The 14,992-nt window shown below is 27.8% G+C and overlaps 2 protein-coding genes across 2 annotated transcripts; both read right to left on the minus strand.

Annotated features, from left to right (window-relative positions):
* Positions 1–2,962: 2,962 nt before the first annotated feature.
* Positions 2,963–4,893, minus strand: LOC132936286 (zinc finger MYM-type protein 6-like). Its single transcript, XM_061002987.1, has 3 exons — positions 4,662–4,893; positions 4,191–4,389; positions 2,963–3,848 (listed from the first exon to the last, which is right to left on the minus strand). The coding sequence occupies exons 1-3, from the start codon at positions 4,891–4,893 to the stop codon at positions 2,963–2,965; spliced, it is 1,317 nt and encodes a 438-aa protein (XP_060858970.1).
* Positions 4,894–11,718: 6,825 nt separating this feature from the next.
* On the minus strand, positions 11,719–13,649 carry LOC132936296 (zinc finger MYM-type protein 6-like). Its single transcript, XM_061002995.1, has 3 exons — positions 13,418–13,649; positions 12,947–13,145; positions 11,719–12,604 (listed from the first exon to the last, which is right to left on the minus strand). Exons 1-3 carry the CDS (start codon positions 13,647–13,649, stop codon positions 11,719–11,721), a joined length of 1,317 nt encoding a protein of 438 aa, XP_060858978.1.
* Between the last annotated feature and the right edge of the window lie 1,343 nt (positions 13,650–14,992).

Consider the following 14,992-nt stretch of genomic DNA (forward strand, 5'->3'; position numbering starts at 1 on the left):
CCATGTAGATGGGTCTTTCGCAGCGGTTAAACTACTATTTTGGGTATTTGAATTGGAACGTTTGATTGATTATACGATGACATTTACACAATGTATTATGTAAGGATGATTTTTTGTGTCCTAGAAAACATTCCGTTTTGATAAAATTATTATAGTATTAGTGATTATAATGTTATAGTAATATTTTCAAATGGAAATATGTTTCTGGGGTAAGGAGTAGGTAATTAAGGATACATTTTAGACAATACTCATAAAAAATCACAACTATTTGTAAATTCTTTTTTAAGTTGAAAAATTTGGGGCATGCAAAAGTAGTTTCCCGTTATTTTTTAAGTAGGAATTTCGTTGTCTATATAATAAGTTAATTTCTAAAAAATGTAACCTTCAAAATCTATATTGAAGCATTTAACATTTGTTCACTCTAATCAGAATAAGTCGATGATCTGTGAAGATGGGTTTTTCGCGGCAGTTTAACTACTATTTTGGGTATTTGAATTGGAACATTTGATTGGTTATTCGATGACATTTACACAATGAATTATGTAAGGATGATTTTTTGTGTCCTAGAAAACATTCCGTTTTGATAAAATTATTATAGTATTAGTGATTATAATGTTATAGTAATATTTTCAAATGGAAATATGTTTTTGGGGTAAGGAGTAGGTAATTAAGGATACATTTTAGACAATACTCATAAAAAATCACAACTATTTGTAAATTCTTTTTTAAGTTGAATAATTTGGGACATGCAAAAGTAGTTTCCCGTTATTTTTTAAGTAGGAATTTCGTTGTCTATATAATAAGTTAATTTCTAAAAAATGTAACCTTCAAAATCTATATTGAAGCATTTAACATTTGTTCACTCTAATCAGAATAAGTCGGTGATCTGTTTAGATGGGTTTTTCGCGGCAGTTTAACTACTATTTTGGGTATTTGAATTGGAACATTTGATTGGTTATTCGATGACATTTACACAATGAATTATGTAAGGATGATTTTTTGTGTCCTAGAAAACATTCCGTTTTGATAAAATTATTATAGTATTAGTGATTATAATGTTATAGTTATATTTTAATATGGAAATATGTTTCTGGGGTAAGGAGTAGGTAATTAAGGATACATTTTAGACAATACTCATAAAAAATCAGAACTTTTTGTAAATACTTTTTTAAGTTGAATAATTTGGGACATGCAAAAGTTGTTTCCCGTTATTTTTTAAGTAGGAATTTCGTTGTCTATAAAATGAGTTAATTTCTAAAAACTGTAACAATCAAAATCTATATTAAAACATTTAACATTTGTTCACTCTAATCAGAATAAGTCGGTGATCTGTTTAGATGGGTTTTTCGCGGCAGTTTAACTACTATTTTGGGTATTTGAATTGGAACGTTTGATTGAATATACGATGTCATTTAGACTATGTATTATGTAAGTATGATTTTTTTATGTCCTAGAAAACATTCCGTTTTGAAAAAATGAAAATAATATTAGGGATTATAATGTTGTTGTAATATTTTAATATGAAAATATTATTTCTGGGGTAGGGAGTAGGTAATTAAGGATACAATTTAGACAATACTCATAAAAAATCACAACTATTTGTTTCCCGTTAATTTTTATGTAGGAATTTCGTTGTCTATATAATTTAATTAATTTCTAAAAAATGTAACAATCAAAATCTATATTAAAACATTTAACATTTGTTCACTCTAATCAGAATAAGTCGGTGATCTGTTTAGATGGGTTTTTCGCGGCAGTTTAACTACTATTTTGGGTATTTGAATTGGAACATTTGATTGGTTATTCGATGACATTTACACAATGTATTATGTAAGGATGATTTTTTGCGTCCTAGAAAACATTCCGTTTTGATAAAATTACTATAGTATTAGTGATTATAATGTTATATTAATATTTTAATATGGAAATATGTTTCTGGGGTAAGGAGTAGGTAATTAAGGATACATTTTAGACAATACTCATAAAAAATCACAACTATTTGTAACTACTTTTTTAAGTTGAATAATTTGGGACATGCACAAGTACTTTCCCGTTATTTTTTAAGTAGGAATTTCGTTGTCTATATTATAATAAGTTAATTTCTAAAAAATGTAACAATCAAAATCTATATTGATGCATTTAACATTTGTTCACTCTAATCAGAATAAGTTGTTGGTCTGTGTAGATGGGTTTTTCGCAGCGGTTAAACTACTATTTTGGGTATTTGAATTGGAACGTTTGATTGGTTATACGATGACATTTACACAATGTATTATGTAAGTATGACTTTTTTATATCCTAGAAAACATTCCGTTTTGAAAAAATGAAAATAATATTAGGGATTATAATGTCGTAGTAATATTTTAATATGAAAATATTATTTCCGCGGTAGGGAGTAGGTTATTAAGGATTCATTTTAGACAATACTCATAAAAAATCACAACTATTCGTAATGACTTTTTTAAATTGAATAATTAGGGACATGCACAAGTACTTTCCCGTTTTTTTTTAAGTAGGAATTTTGTTGTCTATATAATGAGTTAATTTCTAAAAAATTTAACAATCAAAATCTATATTATAGCATTTAACATTTGTTCACTCTAATCAGAATAAGTCGGTGATCTGGTAAGATGGATTTTCGCGGCAGTTGAACTACTGTTTTGGGTACTTGAATTGGAACGTTTGATTGAATATACGATGTCATTTAGACCAGTGTTTCTCAACCTTTTTACTGTGGCGACCCCTTTTTTAAATTTAAATTTTTTAGCGACCTCTACATATATATTTTTACATACTCGCTTAGATTATCATTATAAATAATCTAGAGTCTATAGTTACTACAAATATTGTACACGAGAAATATAAAAGATACATATTATAATATTATATTTATTTAAAATTAAAAAAAACGTACATTAAATATTTCATTTTATTATATAAATATATTTTTATATTAAGATTTTTAATGGCTTGGTTGTTGCTGTTGATGTGATATTATTTCGTCAATTCTTGGTTTAATTGACTTCGTCAAGCTAATTCTCATAGCCGATGAAATTTCCAGACGGTTTCTAGTTTTATTTTTTATTGTTGTTAATGTGGAAAAACCATTTTCACACAAATATGTAGTAGAAAATGGAATAAGTAATTTTAATGCTTCTTCAGCCAAACTAGGATATTCATTTTGAACCTTTATCCAAAATTGACCTATATTTTTGTTGCTTCTGAAAATCTCGTGTAAGCCCACATCTGCACTCAATTCAATCAACTTTTCTTCATTTGTTAATGATAGTATATTTTGATCAGATTGTACGAATGGATTTATTACCCAATTACAATTTTTACGAATGTCTTTTGTGGGGTCGAAATATTTGGACATTTTTTCTCTTAATCTACCTAAGTGTTCTTCTATGATAATACACATTTCATTTATTTCATTTTTTGTTAATATCTTTTCCTGAGTCATGTTAAAAAAATTTGGAAACATATCAAATGTGTAGTTTTTTATTCGATTTGTCCATAGTCTTATTTTTTTTAGGAATGCGTCAATTTTATTGTACGATATAAAAAGATTAGTATGTGGACCTTGCATACTTATATTTAATTCATTAAGAATTGAAAATATATCGGAAAGATATGCAAGTTTGGCTAACCACACATTATTTTCGAAATAATCACTAAGTGGTGATTTGTTGTCTCTCAAAAATACTTCTACTTCCGTTTTCAGTTCAAATAACCTAGTCAAAACTTTTCCTCGCGACAACCATCGAACATGAGTGTGTAATAGCAAATTTTTAAAACCTGAACCCATTTCTTCACACATCACTTTAAAAATGCGAGTGTTTACGGCACTAGCTCGAATAAAATTTACTATTTTTATGCATATATTTAGAACGTCAAATAGGTTTTCGTTCATATCTTTAGCGGCTAATTGCTCACGATGGATGAAACAGTGTGTTGATATAATGTTTTTATGAGCAATTTGTTGAACGCGTGTGACAAGACCATTACATTTTCCGGTCATAGCTGCAGCTCCATCAGTACAAATACCGATACAGTTAGAAAATTGTAAATTAATTTTTTGGAAATGAGATGAAATGGTTTTGAAAATTTCTTCAGAAGTACAGTATGTTTTTAAATTTAAGCAACAGAAAAACTCTTCTTGTATATCGTTCAGATCAGTATCTACATACCTCACATACATCAATAATATAGCTTCATTATTTATATCAGTAGATTCGTCGAGCTGTATTGCGTAAAAAATTGATTTTTTGATTTTTTCACTAAGCTGATTTTCAATATCATTAGACATAGTATTTATTCTTCTACTTATCGTATCATTAGACATAGGTATTTTTTTAATCTTTGTCACGTGCTCATTACTAAATAATTCTGTACAAATATCAATCATACACGGTTTTAACAATTTTTCCCCAATTGAGTATGGTTTTTTTGATTTAACTATGTGTAAGGCTGCCAAATAAGAACATTTTAGGTAGATTTTGTCTTCGACCGTATAAGTATTTATCATTTTTTATTTTTTTTTAATTCTTCGAATTTTCTTAAAAAAAAGTCCCTTGTATTATTTTTATACTGAGCATGACTAGTTTCCATGTGCCTAATGAGCTTATTTGGTTTTAGTGATGCATTTGCTAATGTCATACCACAAATAACACATTGAGGAACATCCTTTCCATTCTCGTTTAAGTATGTAAAGCCATATTCAATGTAACTATCTTTATATTTTAATATTTTTACCTTTTTGAGTGATGGTTCATCAACATTTTGAGTAGTATCCAAATTATGTTTTTTTGTAATATTTGAGTTTTGATTATCAGAAGTCGATGTATTGTGCGGTTGTTTGAAAAAGTTCGTCATTTGCGACTGTTTACTCATATTAGAAATATTTTATAATAATACATAAAGTCAAATAAAGATAAAGTGTATAAAAATGTGAAAAACAATATAAAAATGCAACTTGTTAATCTATATTTTACAACAGCTCACGACACAGCGATGTTAACGATGAACTGTGACATAAATATATAATAATATAATATGTGCAGTGTGCACTGCGGCCGCGGCGGTGGCCTTATCTTAGGTTGATACTTGATAATCTATATTCGACGTTTATTATAGATTCTTTAATAGACGTCATAGAGTAATATCGCTTTAAAAATGATAATAGTGTGTTTTCCATTTTAATATAAATAATCTATACTCGTAATAGGTATGTAATATAATAATATTTTATTGATTTTATTATTTTATTATTTGAGCTTTTAATTTTCGCATTGATTTAAATCATTCGATTGCGACCCTAAATAATAAGTTGGCGACTCCCAAAGGGGTCGCGACCCCCAGGTTGAGAAACACTGATTTAGACTATGTATTATGTAAGTATGACTTTTTTATGTCCTAGAAAACATTCCGTTTTGAAAAAATGAAAATATTATTAGTGATTTTAATGTTATAGTAATATTTTAATATGAAAATATTATTTCCGGGGTAGAGAGTAGAGGTAATTAAGGATAAATTTTAGACAATACTCATAAAAAATCACAACTATTTGTAAGGACTTTTTTAAATTGAATAATTAGGGACATGCAAAAGAACTGTTTCGTTAACTTTTAGGTAGGAATGAGGTGTCTATATGCTAAAGTAATTTCTAGAAAATGTGACAATCAAAATGAATATTGAAGCATTTAACATTTGTCCACTCTAATCAGAATAAGTTGTTGGTCCATGTAGATGGGTCTTTCGCAGCGGTTAAACTACTATTTTGGGTATTTGAATTGGAACGTTTGATTGATTATACGATGACATTTACACAATGTATTATGTAAGGATGATTTTTTGTGTCCTAGAAAACATTCCCTTTTGATAAAATTACTATAGTATTAGGGATTATAATGTTGTAGTAATATTTTAATATGAAAATATTATTCCCGGGGTAGGGAGTAGGTAATTAAGGATACATTTTAGACAATACTCATAAAAAATCACAACTATTTGTAAATTCTTTTTTAAGTTGAATAATTTGGGACATGCAAAAGTTGTTTCCCGTTATTTTTTAAGTAGGAATTTCGTTGTCTATAAAATGAGTTAATTTCTAAAAAATGTAACAATCAAAATCTATATTAAAACATTTAACATTTGTTCACTCTAATCAGAATAAGTCGGTGATCTGTTTAGATGGGTTTTTCGCGGCAGTTTAACTACTATTTTGGGTATTTGAATTGGAACGTTTGATTGAATATACGATGTCATTTAGACTATGTATTATGTAAGTATGATTTTTTTATGTCCTAGAAAACATTCCGTTTTGAAAAAATGAAAATAATATTAGGGATTATAATGTTGTTGTAATATTTTAATATGAAAATATTATTTCTGGGGTAGGGAGTAGGTAATTAAGGATACATTTTAGACAATACTCATAAAAAATCACAACTATTTGTTTCCCGTTAATTTTTATGTAGGAATTTCGTTGTCTATATAATTTAATTAATTTCTAAAAAATGTAACAATCAAAATCTATATTAAAACATTTAACATTTGTTAACTCTAATCAGAATAAGTCGGTGATCTGTTTAGATGGGTTTTTCGCGGCAGTTTAACTACTATTTTGGGTATTTGAATTGGAACGTTTGATTGAATATACGATGTCATTTAGACTATGTATTATGTAAGTATGATTTTTTTATGTCCTAGAAAACATTCTGTTTTGAAAAAATGAAAATAATATTAGGGATTATAATGTTGTTGTAATATTTTAATATGGAAATATGTTTCTGGGGTAAGGAGTAGGTAATTAAGGATACATTTTAGACAATACTCATAAAAAATCAGAACTTTTTGTAAATACTTTTTTAAGTTGAATAATTTGGGACATGCAAAAGTTGTTTCCCGTTATTTTTTAAGTAGGAATTTCGTTGTCTATATAATAAGTTAATTTCTAAAAAATGTAACCTTCAAAATCTATATTGAAGCATTTAACATTTGTCCACTATAATCAGAATAAGTTGTTGGTCCGTGTAGATGGGTCTTTCGCAGCGGTTAAACTACTATTTTGGGTATTTGAATTGGAACGTTTGATTGATTATACGATGACATTTACACAATGTATTATGTAAGGATAATTTTTTCTGTCCTAGAAAACATTCCGTTTTGATAAAATTATTATAGTATTAGTGATTATAATGTTATAGTAATATTTTCAAATGGAAATATGTTTCTGGGGTAAGGAGTAGGTAATTAAGGATACATTTTAGACAATTCTCATAAAAAATCACAACTATTTGTAAATACTTTTTTAAGTTGAATAATTTGGGACATGCAAAAGTACTTTCCCGTTTTTTTTTAATTAGGAATTTCGTTGTCTATATAATAAGTTAATTTCTAAAAAATGTAACAATCAAAATAAATATTGAAGAATTTAACATTTGTTCACTCTAATCAGAATAAGTTGTTGGTCTGTGTAGATGAGTTTTTCGCAGCGGTTAAACTACTATTTTGGGTATTTGAATTGGAACGTTTGATTGGTTATACGATGACATTTACACAATGTATTATGTAAGTATGACTTTTTTATATCCTAGAAAACATTCCGTTTTGAAAAAATGAAAATAATATTAGGGATTATAATGTTGTAGTAATATTTTAATATGAAAATATTATTCCCGGGGTAGGGAGTAGGTAATTAAGGATACATTTTAGACAATACTCATAAAAAATCACAACTATTTGTAAAGACTTTTTTAAATTGAATAATTAGGGACATGCAAAAGTACTGTCCCGTTAACTTTTATGTGGGAATGAGGTGTCTATATGCTAAAGTAATTTCTAGAAAATGTGACAATCAAAATGAATATTGAAGCATTTAACATTTGTCCACTCTAATCAGAAAAAGGTGTTGGTCCATGTAGATGGGTCTTTCGCAGCGGTTAAACTACTATTTTGGGTATTTGAATTGGAACGTTTGATTGATTATACGATGACATTTACACAATGTATTATGTAAGGATGATTTTTTCTGTCCTAGAAAACATTCCGTTTTGATAAAATTATCATAGTATTAGTGATTATAATGTTATAGTAATATTTTCAAATGGAAATATGTTTGTGGGGTAAGGAGTAGGTAATTAAGGATACATTTTAGACAATACTCATAAAAAATCACAACTATTTGTAAAGACTTTTTTAAATTGAATAATTAGGGACATGCAAAAGTACTGTCCCGTTAATTTTATGTAGGAATGAGGTGTCTATATGCTAAAGTAATTTCTAGAAAATGTGACAATCAAAATAAATATTGAAGCATTTAACATTAGTCCACTATAATTAGAATAAGTCGGTGATCTGCTTAGATGGGTTTTTCGCGGCAGTTTAACTACTATTTTGGGTATTTGAATTGGAACGTTTGATTGAATATACGATGTCATTTAGACTATGTATTATGCAAGTATGATTTTTTTATGTCCTAGAAAACATTCGGTTTTGAAAAAATGAAAATAATATTAGGGATTATAATGTTGTAGTAATATTTTAATATGAAAATATTATTTCTGGGGTAGGGAGTAGGTAATTACGGATACATTTTAGACAATACTCATAAAAAATCACAACTATTTGTTTCCCGTTAATTTTTATGTAGGAATTTCGTTGTCTATATAATTTAATTAATTTCTAAAAAATGTAACAATCAAAATCTATATTAAAACATTTAACATTTGTTCACTCTAATCAGAATAAGTCGATGATCTGTGAAGATGGGTTTTTCGCGGCAGTGTAACTACTATTTTGGGTATTTGAATTGGAACATTTGATTGGTTATTCGATGACATTTACACAATGAATTATGTGAGGATGATTTTTTGTGTCCTAGAAAACATTCCGTTTTGATAAAATTATTATAGTATTAGTGATTATAATGTTATAGTTATATTTTAATATGGAAATATGTTTCTGGGGTAAGGAGTAGGTAATTAAGGATACATTTTAGACAATACTCATAAAAAATCAAAACTTTTTGTAAATACTTTTTTAAGTTGAATAATTTGGGACATGCAAAAGTTGTTTCCCGTTATTTTTTAAGTAGGAATTTCGTTGTCTATAAAATGAGTTAATTTCTAAAAAATGTAACAATCAAAATCTATATTAAAACATTTAACATTTGTTCACTCTAATCAGAATTAGTCGGTGATCTGTTTAGATGGGTTTTTCGCGGCAGTTTAACTACTATTTTGGGTATTTGAATTGGAACGTTTGATTGAATATACGACGTCATTTAGACTATGTATTATGTAAGTATGATTTTTTTATGTCCTAGAAAACATTCCGTTTTGAAAAAATGAAAATAATATTAGGGATTATAATGTTGTAGTAATATTTTAATATGAAAATATTATTTCTGGGGTAGGGAGTAGGTAATTAAGGATACATTTTAGACAATACTCATAAAAAATCACAACTATTTGTTTCCCGTTAATTTGTATGTAGGAATTTCGTTGTCTATATAATTTAATTAATTTCTAAAAAATGTAACAATCAAAATCTATATTAAAACATTTAACATTTGTTCACTCTAATCAGAATAAGTCGGTGATCTGTTTAGATGGGTTTTTCGCGGCAGTTTAACTACTATTTTGGGTATTTGAATTGGAACGTTTGATTGAATATACGATGTCATTTAGACTATGTATTATGTAAGTATGATTTTTTTATGTCCTAGAAAACATTCCGTTTTGATAAAATTACTATAGTATTAGTGATTATAATGTTATAGTAATATTTTAATATGGAAATATGTTTCTGGGGTAAGGAGTAGGTAATTAAGGATAAATTTTAGACAATACTCATAAAAAATCACAACTATTTCTAATGACTTCTTTAAATTGAATAATTAGGGACATGCAAAAGTACTGTCCCGTTAACTTTTATGGGGGAATGAGGTGTCTATATGCTAAAGTAATTTCTAGAAAATGTGACAATCAAAATAAATATTGAAGCATTTAACATTTGTCCACTATAATCAGAATAAGTCGGTGATCTGTTTAGATGGGTTTTTCGCGGCAGTTTAACTACTATTTTGGGTATTTGAATTGGAACGTTTGATTGAATATACGATGTCATTTAGACTATGTATTATGTAAGTATGATTTTTTTATGTCCTAGAAAACATTCCGTTTTGAAAAAATGAAAATAATATTAGGGATTATAATGTTGTAGTAATATTTTAATATGAAAATATTATTCCCGGGGTAGGGAGTAGGTAATTAAGGATACATTTTAGACAATACTCATAAAAAATCACAACTATTTGTAAAGACTTTTTTAAATTGAATAATTAGGGACATGCAAAAGTACTGTCCCGTTAACTTTTATGTGGGAATGAGGTGTCTATATGCTAAAGTAATTTCTAGAAAATGTGACAATCAAAATGAATATTGAAGCATTTAACATTTGTCCACTCTAATCAGAATAAGGTATTGGTCCATGTAGATGGGTCTTTCGTAGCGGTTAAACTACTATTTTGGGTATTTGAATTGGAACGTTTGATTGATTATACGATGACATTTACACAATGTATTATGTAAGGATGATTTTTTCTGTCCTAGAAAACATTCCGTTTTGATAAAATTATTATAGTATTAGTGATTATAATGTTATAGTAATATTTTCAAATGGAAATATGTTTCTGGGGTAAGGAGTAGGTAATTAAGGATACATTTTAGACAATACTCATAAAAAATCACAACTATTTGTAAAGACTTTTTTAAATTGAATAATTAGGGACATGCAAAAGTACTGTCCCGTTAATTTTATGTAGGAATGAGGTGTCTATATGCTAAAGTAATTTCTAGAAAATGTGACAATCAAAATAAATATTGAAGCATTTAACATTAGTCCACTATAATCAGAATAAGTCGGTGATCTGCTTAGATGGGTTTTTCGCGGCAGTTTAACTACTATTTTGGGTATTTGAATTGGAACGTTTGATTGGTTATACGATGACATTTACACAATGTATTATGTAAGTATGACTTTTTTATATCCTAGAAAACATTCCGTTTTGAAAAAATGAAAATAATATTAGGGATTATAATGTCGTAGTAATATTTTAATATGAAAATATTATTTCCGCGGTAGGGAGTAGGTTATTAAGGATTCATTTTAGACAATACTCATAAAAAATCACAACTATTCGTAATGACTTTTTTAAATTGAATAATTAGGGACATGCACAAGTACTTTCCCGTTTTTTTTTAAGTAGGAATTTTGTTGTCTATAAAATAAGTTAATTTCTAAAAAATGTAACAATCAAAATCTATATTATAGCATTTAACATTTGTTCACTCTAATCAGAATAAGTCGGTGATCTGGTAAGATGGATTTTCGCGGCAGTTGAACTACAGTTTTGGGTACTTGAATTGGAACTTTTGATTGAATATACGATGTCATTTAGACCAGTGTTTCTCAACCTTTTTACTGTGGCGACCCCTTTTTTAAATTTAAATTTTTTAGCGACCTCTACATATATATTTTTACATACTCGCTTAGATTATCATTATAAATAATCTAGAGTCTATAGTTACTACAAATATTGTACACGAGAAATATAAAAGATACATATTATAATATTATATTTATTTAAAATTAAAAAAAACGTACATTAAATATTTCATTTTATTATATAAATATATTTTTATATTAAGATTTTTAATGGCTTGGTTGTTGCTGTTGATGTGATATTATTTCGTCAATTCTTGGTTTAATTGACTTCGTCAAGCTAATTCTCATAGCCGATGAAATTTCCAGACGGTTTCTAGTTTTATTTTTTATTGTTGTTAATGTGGAAAAACCATTTTCACACAAATATGTAGTAGAAAATGGAATAAGTAATTTTAATGCTTCTTCAGCCAAACTAGGATATTCATTTTGAACCTTTATCCAAAATTGACCTATATTTTTGTTGCTTCTGAAAATCTCGTGTAAGCCCACATCTGCACTCAATTCAATCAACTTTTCTTCATTTGTTAATGATAGTATATTTTGATCAGATTGTACGAATGGATTTATTACCCAATTACAATTTTTACGAATGTCTTTTGTGGGGTCGAAATATTTGGACATTTTTTCTCTTAATCTACCTAAGTGTTCTTCTATGATAATACACATTTCATTTATTTCATTTTTTGTTAATATCTTTTCCTGAGTCATGTTAAAAAAATTTGGAAACATATCAAATGTGTAGTTTTTTATTCGATTTGTCCATAGTCTTATTTTTTTTAGGAATGCGTCAATTTTATTGTACGATATAAAAAGATTAGTATGTGGACCTTGCATACTTATATTTAATTCATTAAGAATTGAAAATATATCGGAAAGATATGCAAGTTTGGCTAACCACACATTATTTTCGAAATAATCACTAAGTGGTGATTTGTTGTCTCTCAAAAATACTTCTACTTCCGTTTTCAGTTCAAATAACCTAGTCAAAACTTTTCCTCGCGACAACCATCGAACATGAGTGTGTAATAGCAAATTTTTAAAACCTGAACCCATTTCTTCACACATCACTTTAAAAATGCGAGTGTTTACGGCACTAGCTCGAATAAAATTTACTATTTTTATGCATATATTTAGAACGTCAAATAGGTTTTCGTTCATATCTTTAGCGGCTAATTGCTCACGATGGATGAAACAGTGTGTTGATATAATGTTTTTATGATCAATTTGTTGAACGCGTGTGACAAGACCATTACATTTTCCGGTCATAGCTGCAGCTCCATCAGTACAAATACCGATACAGTTAGAAAATTGTAAATTAATTTTTTGGAAATGAGATGAAATGGTTTTGAAAATTTCTTCAGAAGTACAGTATGTTTTTAAATTTAAGCAACAGAAAAACTCTTCTTGTATATCGTTCAGATCAGTATCTACATACCTCACATACATCAATAATATAGCTTCATTATTTATATCAGTAGATTCGTCGAGCTGTATTGCGTAAAAAATTGATTTTTTGATTTTTTCACTAAGCTGATTTTCAATATCATTAGACATAGTATTTATTCTTCTACTTATCGTATCATTAGACATAGGTATTTTTTTAATCTTTGTCACGTGCTCATTACTAAATAATTCTGTACAAATATCAATCATACACGGTTTTAACAATTTTTCCCCAATTGAGTATGGTTTTTTTGATTTAGCTATGTGTAAGGCTGCCAAATAAGAACATTTTAGGTAGATTTTGTCTTCGACCGTATAAGTATTTATCATTTTTTATTTTTTTTTAATTCTTCGAATTTTCTTAAAAAAAAGTCCCTTGTATTATTTTTATACTGAGCATGACTAGTTTCCATGTGCCTAATGAGCTTATTTGGTTTTAGTGATGCATTTGCTAATGTCATACCACAAATAACACATTGAGGAACATCCTTTCCATTCTCGTTTAAGTATGTAAAGCCATATTCAATGTAACTATCTTTATATTTTAATATTTTTACCTTTTTGAGTGATGGTTCATCAACATTTTGAGTAGTATCCAAATTATGTTTTTTTGTAATATTTGAGTTTTGATTATCAGAAGTCGATGTATTGTGCGGTTGTTTGAAAAAGTTCGTCATTTGCGACTGTTTACTCATATTAGAAATATTTTATAATAATACATAAAGTCAAATAAAGATAAAGTGTATAAAAATGTGAAAAACAATATAAAAATGCAACTTGTTAATCTATATTTTACAACGGCTCACGACACAGCGATGTTAACGATGAACTGTGACATAAATATATAATAATATAATATGTGCAGTGTGCACTGCGGCCGCGGCGGTGGCCTTATCTTAGGTTGATACTTGATAATCTATATTCGACGTTTATTATAGATTCTTTAATAGACGTCATAGAGTAATATCGCTTTAAAAATGATAATAGTGTGTTTTCCATTTTAATATAAATAATCTATACTCGTAATAGGTATGTAATATAATAATATTTTATTGATTTTATTATTTTATTATTTGAGCTTTTAATTTTCGCATTGATTTAAATCATTCGATTGCGACCCTAAATAATAAGTTGGCGACTCCCAAAGGGGTCGCGACCCCCAGGTTGAGAAACACTGATTTAGACTATGTATTATGTAAGTATGACTTTTTTATGTCCTAGAAAACATTCCGTTTTGAAAAAATGAAAATATTATTAGTGATTTTAATGTTATAGTAATATTTTAATATGAAAATATTATTTCCGGGGTAGAGAGTAGAGGTAATTAAGGATACATTTTAGACAATACTCATAAAAAATCACAACTATTTGTAAGGACTTTTTTAAATTGAATAATTAGGGACATGCAAAAGAACTGTTTCGTTAACTTTTAGGTAGGAATGAGGTGTCTATATGCTAAAGTAATTTCTAGAAAATGTGACAATCAAAATGAATATTGAAGCATTTAACATTTGTCCACTCTAATCAGAATAAGTTGTTGGTCCATGTAGATGGGTCTTTCGCAGCGGTTAAACTACTATTTTGGGTATTTGAATTGGAACGTTTGATTGATTATACGATGACATTTACACAATGTATTATGTAAGGATGATTTTTTGTGTCCTAGACAACATTCCGTTTTGATAAAATTATTATAGTATTAGTGATTATAATGTTATAGTAATATTTTCAAATGGAAATATGTTTCTGGGGTAAGGAGTAGGTAATTAAGGATACATTTTAGACAATACTCATAAAAAATCACAACTATTTGTAAATTCTTTTTTAAGTTGAATAATTTGGGACATGCAAAAGTAGTTTCCCGTTATTTTTTAAGTAGGAATTTCGTTGTCTATATAATAAGTTAATTTCTAAAAAATGTAACCTTCAAAATCTATATTGAAGCATTTAACATTTGTCCACTATAATCAGAATAAGTTGTTGGTCCGTGTAGATGGGTCTTTCGCAGCGGTTAAACTACTATTTTGGGTATTTGAAT

The sequence above is a fragment of the Metopolophium dirhodum genome, chromosome 1 (assembly GCF_019925205.1).
Source record: "Metopolophium dirhodum isolate CAU chromosome 1, ASM1992520v1, whole genome shotgun sequence".
Classification (NCBI taxonomy): domain Eukaryota; kingdom Metazoa; phylum Arthropoda; class Insecta; order Hemiptera; family Aphididae; genus Metopolophium; species Metopolophium dirhodum.

Excerpts from the sequence above, each read along its gene's own strand:
- LOC132936286 (XM_061002987.1), bottom strand. The coding sequence starts at position 4,893 with ATGAGTAAACAGTCGCAAATGACGAACTTTTTCAAACAACCGCACAAT. Across the intron at positions 4,390-4,661 it reads TCCTCAATGTGTTATTTGTG|AATTATTTAGTAATGAGCAC; the intron begins GTATGACATTAG and ends ATATTTGTACAG. Across the intron at positions 3,849-4,190 it reads ATATTATTGATGTATGTGAG|TGCCGTAAACACTCGCATTT; the intron begins GTATGTAGATAC and ends TATTCGAGCTAG.
- LOC132936296 (XM_061002995.1), bottom strand. The coding sequence starts at position 13,649 with ATGAGTAAACAGTCGCAAATGACGAACTTTTTCAAACAACCGCACAAT. Across the intron at positions 13,146-13,417 it reads TCCTCAATGTGTTATTTGTG|AATTATTTAGTAATGAGCAC; the intron begins GTATGACATTAG and ends ATATTTGTACAG. Across the intron at positions 12,605-12,946 it reads ATATTATTGATGTATGTGAG|TGCCGTAAACACTCGCATTT; the intron begins GTATGTAGATAC and ends TATTCGAGCTAG.